Consider the following 12,475-nt stretch of genomic DNA (forward strand, 5'->3'; position numbering starts at 1 on the left):
TGTGGGGCACCAGGCTGGTCACAGTGTAAGGCATCTGGAGCTAACCGTCAGCTAAAGTGGATTCCTGTCCAGACAGTCTCACAAGCCAGGCCCCGTGCACGTTTCAGACAGCCACAGCTGGGAGCAGAGGCAGGACCAAGCTGACTAGGGCTCCTAGAGCGCCTGTCCAGTTAGTCCAGGCCATTCTTTTGAGATTTTATTGTGATTACCCAGAGAAATACTTAAGAGAAATGTTCAGCATGCTGGAACACCAGGAGAAAGGTGCCATTTAGTGTAGGAGTTTTGGACTCATTAATCTCTTTTCTGACATTGCTGCCATTGAATTTGGGTACCACTTAAATTTTATTCACTGCAGTATTTGCCTAATGAATAAACCAGTCTTGCAGTGAGCTACTTGCCTAGAAATTACAGAAAATAAGGACAACTTTATTTATTTATTTTTTGCTGAATTTAATTACTTGTTTAAATATGGTTAGTCCTGAGGAATTATCTGTGAGTCTGATTATCATCTCATTCATAGGAAGGGTATAAACCTTGCTTAGTTAGTGTTGAAAGAGAACTGTAGCAAATATAAATGGAAGATAAATGAAGCTCCCTCAGATTCAAATACATTCAATAATTAGAAGGAGCATAAAGAAGGACTATTTCCTAAAATATTGAGACCATTGAGCGAATAGGTTTTTGGGAACCTAATTTTGAAGAATGATTGCTCTAATTTTCTACCTTAGTTGATGTGTATTTTTATATCCATGTTACCTGGAGTCAGTGTCTCTATGACTCGGCAAGAATGAATTCTTGTGTTTCCGTGGACAAATTTGTTTATCTGTGGCTTAAGGAACATGCCACCTCAGGCCAGCATGTCAAAGGAGGGGTAACCATGAGCAGACTCATTGGGGGTTTTCCCGTCTCCTGCCCACAGCAGTCACTTCTTTCACCTCAGCTCTTGGTTTACTGCAGGGTCACTCTCTGCCAGGAAGAGAGGCTGGTGGGGAATAAAGGTCTGTCTGTCAGTCAGCAGGGCTGGATTCCAGCAGCGACAACTGTGCCTTACCTGAGGCCCTTAAACTAGAGTGGGAGCATGTGTCCCATTCTGAGCTTTGGTTTCCTCCTCTGTAAAACGAGGTTAGGCCAGATGACCCCTTAGGCCATCGCCATCCATGCTGTGCTCTGCTGCTGAAGTGTGTGCATGTGGGCTGCAGCTGGGGGACTTTCTCAGCCCGGCCTCTGCCAGAACTGGGAGGCACCTAGCTAGACTGCGCACTTGCTGTGCCCTGGGGGCCGTCCCCCTGGGCCCTGATTTGTGCACCTGCTGTGTACTGGGAGCTACTCTGGGGCTGCAGGGATACTGACCACCTCTCCTTTGAGGAGCTTGTGATGAGGAAGGAGGAAGCCTATGGAGCTCCTTGTAGAAAGGTGGTGAGTGATCAGGACACTGGGATGCTGTCTTTGAAGGACACGGTGAAGGGGACACTAAAGATGTCACAGGAGGTTTCAGTGAGAAGGTGGCAGCAGGGTTTCGAAGGAGATGACAGGTCATTGTAAGTGGATGTAGGAACAAGAGTAGAGGTGGCAGATGAGCTGTTGCCCAGTGGCCTCATGGTGCCTAGGAAGGGGGTGTGAAAGGGGGAACAGGGAAGGAGGTGGGGAGCAGATCACAGGGTTCAGTAGACCAGGCTAAGGCCAGCGGCTTTGATCCAGAGCCTTCCTTAAGGGACTGGGTGCGGGGGGCTGTCCTTCTTCAGATTGCAAATGACGCCCCAGGGTCCCTTTTCCCCTACAATAGTCATCCTCTACCAAGAATGTCTTTGTCCCCTGTGGGACATGTAGCAGTGTGTGGTGACAGTTTTGATTGTCTTGGTGGGGTGTGCTGGTGGGTGGAGCCCAGGGGTGCTGCTGAGAACCCCTGCCGCAGCATTGCATGGGCCTCTGTTGACCTCAAGATGTCAGTGTTGTGGGCTGCAGTCTGGAGGCTGGTCTTAGTAAGCACTCCTGGTGGTCTGGTGTAGTCCCAGAGACTGTTGAAATCTCTCGGGTTCGGGATACGGAGACAGGGACAGAAGGAGAAAGCCACTTCTATCAGCCTGGACTTGGATCACTTTTTCTTACTTTGCTCTGGTATTTCCCCAAGTCCTGTTCCAGTCACCGAGAATATCAGAGGAATTCCCACCCTGGGCCCTCCTCTGCTTTGTCACCTGTCCCTTTTCTCTAATTTTGGTCCCCCACCCCTGACAGTCTCTGCTCCCGTGGGGCAGGGCCACGCCAAGCCCCATGGTGCCCCTAGCTGGCAGAGCTGACACTGGAGGTTCAGAGAGAGTGGTTGAAAGGATGGTGGCAAGAGCCTCGGATTGTGTAGAGACCTGGGCCGGGTGGCCTGAGGGGTGCATCCTGACATGGTTGCCCTTCTGAGTAAGGGATCTTATCCTGAAGAGCGTCATCCAGATAGACTTGTGCCACCAGAGCGTTGATGGAGGGCATTGCTGGCATTTCAGATAGCTTTCCTTGAGGCTGGGAAAGGCTCTGGAAGGGAAATTCTTGTTGCTACCAATAAGTATTTTCCCCATTAGGACATCCCCAAGCTGATTTCCAGTTTGGTTTGGTAACAGCCTTTGAATCAGAGTGCGTGAGTAGTGACAGCAGCTGGCAGTGGGCTAGACTCTGAAAATCAAGTTTTGAATAAAATTAGCATCTCAGACACCTGCAGGTGGCAGCTTTAGGACTTTGATATGAAGAGCTATATGCAGAAGTGGTGATTATTTTAAAAGACTGCATGAATTAGACAACTAAAATACAAAGATGTTTAATTCAAAAGCCTACTTGGTTTTGAGGTGCGTTCCTCTATTCCAAACAAGCTGATCTTTGTTTTTGTCTTAAAACTTTCCTGTGTCTTGGTTTAAAACATATTGTGAAGTACTTCTTGAGACCAGTCCTTGGCCACCCTGGCCCATTCAAGACAACTGTGAGTTGGAGAGGAGTGGGTGGCCCATACCCATGTGCTTGGCGAATATTCACTAAGTGGCACTGCGGAGCACCGTGTTTGGTCCTTGGGTCACAGCAGGGGTCCCTGTCCTCCTGGGGTTTGTGGATTAATATGAGGGACAGTTGGAAGAGGGACTGTGACTTATTAGTGATAAGTGCTATCAGGAAAAATAAGGCAGGACCTGGGGCTGGGGATACCGACCAGCCTCTCCTTTGAGGGGCTTGTGATGAGGAGTGAGGTGGGTTCATCACAGGGGTTGACGGCCCTATGGAGGTGGGACAGGCCTGTGTGAGGTGAGTGCAAGCTCCCCCTGAAGTCAAGGGACGGACGGTATTGCAGGCAGGTGGGTCTATGCCAGCCCAGAGGTGAGCATGGCCGGTGGAAGGAATGGCGGGCAGGCGGGCGAGTCTGCATGGGAGAGATGAGAGAGTGCTGCCCACAGAGCTGGAGGGAAGGGCAGGGTCTGTGGCCTTTTGAGCCATGGTGGAGAACTTGGGTTATATCTGAGAGATGGCAAAACTTGGGAGGTTGTTAGCAGGAGCAGATTGAATTTTATGTCTCCATAGGGTCCCGTGTGAAGACCTAGAGAAGCAGCCCAATGAGCCAAGGCTGGGGCAGCTGTGGGGGCCCAGAGGCCATGATGCGGTGCTGGGGTGGGGCTGGCGTGGCTTGGGGTAGGTGTTGGGAGGAGGGGGACGGGGTGGGGTGAGGAAAAGGGGAAACCAAGGAGGGCCTGAGGTGTCGGCTTCACACCTGGTGGATGAGAGGCCTCACTGAGGCAGGGACCACCTAGGGAGGAGTCACTGGGGTGCATTGGTGGTGGAGAGACCACCTTTGAGATGCTGCTGTGTGTCTGGTAAGTAACATGCTGTTTGCTTTTTTATATTGCCCTGGAGCTTAAGAAGGGCTGAACTAGAACGTGAACTTGAGAGATGGTGGTGTATAGATGGTATTTTAAAATTTTTTTCATAAGTATTTTGTTTAACGTAATATATTCAAACTGATTATCATTTAGACATGTAATCAATATGAAAATGACTAATGGAATATATCTTGCACTCTACTTTTACAGTGAGACTTCAAAACTGTCATATATTTTGTACTTACAGCACATTTTATTATGGCTACTAAATTTTTAATAGTTAAAAACAGTGGAGTCCAACTAAAGCAGGTCCGTTGTGCTTAAAAGAGGACTGTCATGCTGCCTCAGTTTAGATGCAGCACTTGGAGCTCTGGGGAGGGAGGAGGAGGGTGCTGAGAGGACATGAGGCCCGGGACCTCAGGGCACTGTGCATCTTGAGTGGGTAGAGGGCGTGAAAGTAACCTGGGTGACATGTCTGGGAGGAGCCGGCTAGGGACTGAAGTCCAGGGAGCCAAGTGGCAAAGGTGCTGTGCTAGAGGGTGGACTGAGCACCTGGCAGAGGCTCCTGGGAAGTCTCTTCACATAGAATTGAGAACCACTGCCTGAATTTAGCAAGATGGCCTCGTGGCTGACCTGTGCAAGGCCAGCAGGGAGGGGAAGGAGAGCCTGCTCCAGAGCAGGGGTGCAGAGGAATGGAGTGAAGAGGTGGCTCAGGGCCTCGGCACAGCTTTTGGAAAGAATTCTGCCACAAAGGGGAAGAGAAGTGGGATCTTAGCTGGAGAGAGCCCAAGGACACAGGATTTGTGAGTGGTGTTTTCTGCTTGGTGTGTTTGTGGGGGATGAGAGTATCGCATGCTGGTGGGAATTAGCCAGTGGAGAGGGGCATTTGAGGGTGGGCAGGGGAAGAGCTGTGTGCCCAAGCAGGGCCATGCACGAACAGTTGGCTGCCCTGGACCTGGCACAGTGGATGGGTGACCCTAGCTGGAGCAGGGACAAGTGTGTGCAGAAACGCTGGCCAATTTGATCCCTCTGAACCTCCATCTCTGTGGCAGTAAACCAGGGGGAAATACCCACCTAAGCATGTTTTTCGAGTGAATTAAATCTAATGAGGAATGTGAATGTGCTTAGTAAATTAGAGAAAGGCAATTAGGTTTATTTCTCAATTGAAAATAGGATTTTATAGAATGTGGACTTTCTTATGTGGGGAACTTGCAACAAAGGCATTCTTCATGAAACAGAGAGGGTTTGGGAATGCCAGAAACTTTCGTTTCTGATTGCCATTAAATGTGGGTGCTTTTTCTCTTTCAGAAATGGATATAAGTTTCTCTACTGTTCTGCACGTGCCATCGGGATGGCAGACATGACACGGGGCTACCTGCACTGGGTCAACGAGAGGGGCACGGTGTTGCCGCAGGGGCCGCTGCTGCTCAGCCCCAGCAGCCTCTTCTCCGCCTTGCACAGGTACCACCCTGGCACTCTGCTCCCATACTCAGATCTGTGGGCCAGCCCCACTCCCTCTCTGCAAGAATAAATCTTCTCTTACACGGTCTTCTCCAAGCAATGCCCGTGCTTCACAGGGGCACCAAGGAGACCATGGGCGTGCAACACCTTGGCTTACCATTGGCTCTGGGGTGAAGTCCAGTCATTAGCTTGGCTCTGGGTGGCTCTTCATGACCTGCCTCCCAGCCCTCTGTCTCATTTCTAAATCTCAGCCATACTGAACCCTCTCTGCTGGGCAGTCCTCTCCTCCTTGCTGTTCTGTTTTGGGTAGCTCTCCCTCTCCCTTTCTCCCTCAGTGGTCAGGCTGGGTCTTCATGGGGACCCTTGGGGAATCAACTTGCATCTCCTCTCACTGGGAACCCTGCTGGGGTGAAGTGGTCCCTCTCCCAGCTGCCCCATCCACCTGGCCTTTGGACCCTCTGCACATTTGCTGATCCCTCTTAGAATTCTAGACATACTGCCTCTTGGAGATCGATTCTGATTGTCCTCCTCTCTTCCCCTTCTGGCCATATTCAAGGCAGCTGGTCACCTCTGGCTGTGGAAGGGGTGGGTGGGGATATTGCACTCCTTTTCATGGGGGCATCCATTGTGGTTTCCCCAGCTTCCCTTGAAGCATAATCTCTTGCATTCCACATGGGTCAGATTGATGGTCCCTGCTAAAGGCTAACTCATAGTGTTATATCCTTGCTCTTGAACATCAATGAAAGGCTTTGGCATGGTTCTGCCCCAGTTAGAGGAGCAGATTAGCTGCATGTGCTGCTGCTGACCATTGAACAATGGACAAATCTGTATGGATCCAAAATGCCAAGCTGACTCTTGAGTATTTCTCTTATATACATCTTTTCCATCATAGGTTTGCTTTTAAAATATCTCAAATTAAAGCTTGCTCATTCTTGGGAGAAAATTCAGGCAAAACACATGAAACCATGTGTTTCAAGTCTTATGAATTATCACAACAGTATAGCTTCAATGCAATCCAGAAGTTTAATGGAATTTTGTCACTGAGCTACATTGACAGCTTGAAGCTGGCTGTCATTAGCATGTGCTGAGCACTAAGTCTATGCTGGGCGGAGTGGAGAGTGGACATTATTACCCTGACATCCTGCTGTTAACTTTAAAGTGATCCTTCTCATGTTCTTATTTACATATCTTTGTTTAAGATGTATTTTTGCCTGTAAGGAGTTATTTTAAAAACTCTCAAATATCACAGTTTGCATGGTGTTCTGGGAGATGGAAGTGCCCTTGAAGCAGTCCTGCAGTGTAGCCAAAGCCATTTCATGGTTAGCTGCCCTGTAGATTTTCTAGAATTGATGGGTGAGTCTGCTATGAGCACAGACGACCTTCGTGAGCAGGGTTTGGTTTAGCTGGGTTCCATCCTAATGGCATTGTTTAGCTTTAAACTGGATGAAGGAAAAGAAGTGGATGAGGCTGTGGGGGACACGGGGACCTGCATGCATTGCAGTCTCAGGAGCAGGCTCTCACCAGGGCAGGGCAGAGGGAGCTGCTAGTGGGGACAGAGCCTCCAGGCAACCTGGTGTGGCCAGAGGCACTCCGCCTTCCATAGGCTGTGTCTCAACTGCCAAATGAGAAGGTTAGCTTAGATGCTCCCAGGAGGCCTTTCCAGCTCCATGCTGTGATTCTAGGAAACACTGAGAAACAAGTTGGGGGGATCTCTTCCACACACCTGCCCTTTTGGTTTGTTCCACGCTCCCGTCCATTTGTTCACATTAAGATCAAAACTGGAGTTGAGGCCCGTGTGCCCTATGGTGGAGACAGAACTGTGCAGATGGTTGTCATAAACCCCCATCAGTGCAGTGCACCGTTCCTAGTGCAGCTCCAGGCTCCGAGTGGTGACCTGCTGAGGAGTTGGGCTCAGAGGCAGGGGCTTACAGATTAACCCTGGCTGGTTCCTGCAACTCTGGGTTATGGGGCAGAGTTGAACTTCTGGAGTTAGGCTGCAGTAGAGGCTGCTCTCTGTCTCTCGGAAAGAGGCCTACTTCCATAAATAGCTTCGATTTCTTGAGGTTTCTGAGTTATGAGACTTGGACATGTGACACTTGTGATTCAGAGTAATTTACCTCTCGTGAGGTGAATGACCCACGACTGTTTGCAAATTCAGATTATCAGAGACGGGATATACCTAGGAGCAGTGGGGACTGGCCACTGTAGTCATACCAGGGCTCTCTAGGTATCCAGCACTGTCAAGCCATGGGTGGCCTGGGGCCACAGTATCTCCCTGCTGAGCACCAAATACCCATTCATGTTGAACTGTCCCATTCCTCCCACCCCCTGTGAGTCTGTGTGTGTGAACGTGAAGTTACTCATGTGTTCACCCACAAGGGTCCTGAAGTGTGGACAGCCACTCATGTATCCGTACACGTACACCAGGGTCCCAGGCTGTGGAGTACAAGACCCTTACTCAGTGCCCAGGAGGACCTATGGCCTGGGAGTCAGCACAGAGCCAGGACCATCCTGGGGGCTTCACATATTTAGTCTGTGCCTGTGGTTATCATTGCCATTGTCATTGTCACGAAATTACATTTTTCAGTAGGTACAAGAGGAGATTTCTAGGATATCTGCAAGGTATAAAGCAAATCAGATGGTGGACACAGGGCACCTGGCATCCACTTAAAGATCAGAGGTGTGCCATCATGTGCAAGTCTCAGTGCTGGACCCCACTGCCCCTCAGTAGTGCCCGCTGTCCCCGAGGTCTGTTAGTCATTCCTTATGGTCTTGCTAATCTTCTCACCGATATTTGTGACCCTAAGCAAAATATTTACTTGTGCATGTTTGTGAGTTTTATGTCAATGAAATCAGGTGTTTTCTTGGAACATATATTTCAGCTCTTGGTGAGAATCTCTAGGATTTCGAGTGGAGCTGCAGTTTGCTCATTACTTTAGTGGTTTCTGTTTGCGTGGCCTCACACCTATTTATTCATTCTGCTGCTGGTGGATTCTGGAGTCATCTCTAACTTTTTGCAGTTGATACAGTATTTTATTTATTTATTTTTAAAAAATATTTTTAGTTGTAGATGGACACAATACCTTTATTTTGCTTATTTGGTTTTTTTATGTGGGCCTGGAAATTGAACCAGGGCCTCGTGCGTACTAGGCAGGTGCTCTACCACTGAGCCACAACCCCAGCCCAGACAGCAGTGTTCTTGTGTGTGTCCCTAGGGCACGTGTGCTGGGTCGAGGGCAGACTTTTACATTCTTGCCAGGGGGTATAAATACCTCTTTTTAGACTTACTGGTCCGTGAGGACCTCTTCAATGATGTGCCTATCCAAGGCTTCCCTGCAACTTCTTTTTGCTTTGGGAGAGCGCAATGTGTGTTCTATGAGTGCTGCAAATCTCTTTTTTTTCAGTTTATTGATTCTAATGAGCGTAAGTTCTTAGTTACTTAGAGCTAAGCATATTGTTGGCTCTGAGGTTTAGGCGTTTGTATCTTAACAAAGTCCTCCCTGACCTGTGAGCATAGTTTCTGAATTCTATTGACTGGCGTTGACTTTCTCATTAGGTCTACACTAACTAGGAACTGATTTCTGTAGATAGCCTGATGCAGAGACCCAGAGTAATTTTGTTTTTCTTCTGTGGGTATTCATTTGTCCTGGCACCTTATATTAAGAACACACTGCCCTTTCATCCTGTTTTGGGATGCTTTGGTGGTCATCAGCCAAGCATCTGTGAATGTGTGATCGTTTCTGGGCTCTGTTTTTCCCTTGGCAAAGGAACATATGGACCAGGTACTGCAGTGTGTCAGGCCCCAGGGCTTCGAAAGCCCTTCACCCTCCCACCAGCAGGGGTGTCCTGGCTTCGTTCTGCTGTGTGGCTTTTGGAATGCAGTTATATAAAAACATAACAAAAATCTTTCATAATTTGGATTAAAATTGCAATGACTCTGTAGGTCAATTTAGGGAGAATTAATATTTCAGTATAATATTGAATCTTCTAATTCAAGAATATAATTTATTTCTTCATTTATGTAGGCCTTCTCTTAATGTGTTTTAGTAGTTTAATAACTTTAGCTAGAAAGGTCTGTCATGACTGTTAGGTTTCTAGACATTTGATATTTTAAAATCTATTTTAAATAACGTTTACACAATTATATTCTCTGTTTCTGATACATGGAAATGCATTGATTTTTTTTTTCCTTTGACTTATTAACCTTCCTGAATTCTGATAACTCATCTGGGTTTTTAAAAAGTGTAGGTGGCGGCTTTTTGTGAATATGAATAGTTGTTTCTCTCACATCCTTTTCAATCCTTACAGCCTATATTTATTTTTTCATGTCATTGCTCTGGGTGGGACTGAGTGTACACACTGAACTGCCGTGGTGCTGGAGACCCCGGCATTTTACTGTCAGGAGGTTTGAGTATCCCCTTCTCATCCTGGTTTAAGAATTTTCATCCTGATTTGATATTGAATTGTATAATTGTCCTTTTTATATCAGAGATTTTTTCCCCTTAATCTGACAATGTGTTGTGTTATACTAATCAATTCTAGATATTATGTCACTCTTGCATTCCTGACGTGAGCCTGGCTTTTGGGTATTGCTGGTTTACACACATGTATGTATTTGGAAGCCTTGCCCTTATTCATGGGCTAGATTGGTTTACCGGTTGCTCAGAATTTTCCTCAGGTTCTGTGTTCGAGCTGTACCTGTTTCATGAGTAGGTGTGGAGATGCTCCCCTCAGTAGGCCTGGGAGTCCCTGCTCCTTAGCCGGTTGCTGGAAGTCTTTCTTCCTCCTGGCGCCGTCCCTGTGGGGAGGCTGGCAGGCCACCCCTGACACTCTCCTAGGCTGGCTTCACTGACTTCACCATGTTGAGGCTTATAAGTAGTTTAGTGTTACTGAAGTTATTCTCCTGCTGATCTGTTATTTACTTGTTTGTTTTAACAGAGAAGTGATTGAAAAGAAGCCAGAAAAGTTTAAAGTCCAGTGTTTAACCGACATCAAAAACCTGTTTTTCCCAAATACGGAACCCTTTTATGCTGCATTTGGAAACCGGCCAGCTGTGAGTACTAGGTTGAGTTCCTAAGAGCCCTGGACATTGCTCCCCCAACAGTAGTCACTGGAGAGCTGTGGCCCAAACCTCATGTAAAGCCAGTCCTCATCCTGTTCACATAGCCTGGCAAATGGCTGCATCTCAAGGCAAAGAGATTTGAAATCATGTCACATGGCCTCCAGCTTTTTCTGAAGGCTTGCTGGTGGGTTTGACCTTGAGGTGTGGGCCTATAAACTTGAAATTCCATATCACTTCTTTATGAGTAAAGCAAGGACATTTAATAGCATTAGATCCTTTCTTCCACAGGGTGGGGAAGTCCACATATTGAGTCTTAGGGGTGTAGCGTTTTAAGAGTGTGGAACATATAATCTTACAGGAAGAGGAAATGCTTTGAGGTTGTGTGTGTGTGGCCCAAGTTTAGTGGAAGGTTCAGAATTCTGGAGAATACAGTGGGTACAGTACTGTTTGCTCAACCAGAAAATTCTTGTACTCTTAAACATCATGACAGGTTTTTATGAAACAGGAAAGTGGGACAGAGTAACCCCAAAGAATGTCAGGATTGCAGGAGACGCAGGAGTTTGCTTGCTCTTTAACTGGGTTCCTGAACACAGAGGGGCCCGAGGCTGGGGGAGGAAAGCTGGCTGGTTCCCCACTTCCTGCTCTTGTTGGTGCGAATTTGATGCTCTTACTTTAAAACAGAGATCACACACTTTTTTTACAGTGAACTTGTTTAAATCACCTTTCTCCACACAGGACGTGTATTCCTACAAGCAAGTGGGGGTGTCCTTGAACAGAATCTTCACTGTCAACCCTAAAGGAGAGCTGGTACAGGAGCATGCCAAGACCAACATCTCCTCGTGAGTATGGCAGGCGTGTGCCACCTGGGGCTGCAGCTGTGTCTTGAGATGGCGCTCTGCCATTTACAGTAGACTCTTGAAGCCCTTGCTACCTATGTTTTTAATCTTTAACTACTCTAAAGCATGTGGTTTAATTCCTATATTTTTTGTCCAAAATTTAATTTTTAGACAGCTAGAATCAAATCAGATTCCCCTCTAGGTGTGAAACTTGAACTGGACGTCAGATTCTGCTACCAAAAAGAATTGAATGAATTCAAAATGTCCTTGTTTAGATTTGCCGAGTTAGGCTTGGAAGCCTAGAGTGTGGATTAGAAATGTAACCAAGCAGAAATATGGGAAGCTGGGTGTCTCCTCAAGTGCTGAAGCTCCCTGTCCTGTGTAGTTGTTAAGAAATTCTCTTGTATGTTTTGGTTAAAACTCAGGTTTTTCAAGTCAGAGGGCTAACCCCAATGGCTATTTTTGTTTTTGGCAGTACTGGGGATGGAACCCAGGCCCTTTAACATGCTAGGCAAGTGCTCTACCACTGAGCCAGATCCCAGCCCTTTTATTTTAGACAGGGTCTCACTAAATTCCCCAGACTGGCCTCAAATTTGCAATCAGCCTCTCAAAGAGCATAGCTGGGATCACAGGCGTGCACCCTTGAACCTGATGCTTTGTTTATGATTGATTAGGATCTTGGTGGGTCTATTTCTCTGTACTCATAATATAGAAATTTGGGAACCTCTGATGAATTCTTGTGTCCCCTTGTTCTAAACTGCTTCCCTGACAATGTCTCCATTCCTCTTCTCCCTAATGCCAGTGCAGCATGTGCCCATGTGAAAGGGTCCCTGGCCTAGAGACGATCTATGGATTTTTGTTTAGGGTTACAAAGAGCTTTCCGTGGCTAGGGATTCAGTTTCTAAGACTGCTTGCCCAAAACCTCCAGCGTCACTCTGCTTGCCTCCTGAGACTCGGGTTAGATTGCTGTAGCCCCTTGTTGTGGCCTGTCGCTGGGCCCCAGGGTGGACTTATGCATGGAGCCAACTCCCATCTTGCCAAATGATGCTCTCCCCTGACACCTGCACCATGATGGGACTACTCCGTGAGGGGACTACTCCCACATTGCTCAGGCACTGAACTTGCTACATTTCTAAGCCACGTGGGTATACCTGGCCAGTTATCTGGAATGTCCTCAGGGATGGGCATAAAGTAGCTCGGTGCTTTCCTCCATTTGCATGTTATGCCCGCCTGCTGCAGGGAGCCCAGTCGTGGAGGGCTGAGGCACCCACTGGGTC

General features: G+C 47.6%; 1 protein-coding gene across 7 annotated transcripts in view; it reads left to right on the plus strand.

The window, feature by feature from the left end:
• Lpin1 (lipin 1) overlaps positions 1–12,475 on the plus strand; it is a 111,000-nt gene that overhangs the window by 94,419 nt on the left and 4,106 nt on the right. For all 7 annotated transcript variants that reach the window (XM_026388963.2, XM_026389029.2, XM_026389106.2 and 4 more), the window contains 3 exons: positions 5,148–5,300; positions 10,239–10,353; positions 11,098–11,201. In XM_026388963.2, the coding sequence (XP_026244748.2) occupies positions 5,148–5,300; positions 10,239–10,353; positions 11,098–11,201 (372 nt within the window). The remainder of the gene's footprint in view (positions 1–5,147; positions 5,301–10,238; positions 10,354–11,097; positions 11,202–12,475) is intronic.

The sequence above is a fragment of the Urocitellus parryii genome, chromosome 12, assembly GCF_045843805.1.
Source record: "Urocitellus parryii isolate mUroPar1 chromosome 12, mUroPar1.hap1, whole genome shotgun sequence".
NCBI lineage: Eukaryota > Metazoa > Chordata > Mammalia > Rodentia > Sciuridae > Urocitellus > Urocitellus parryii.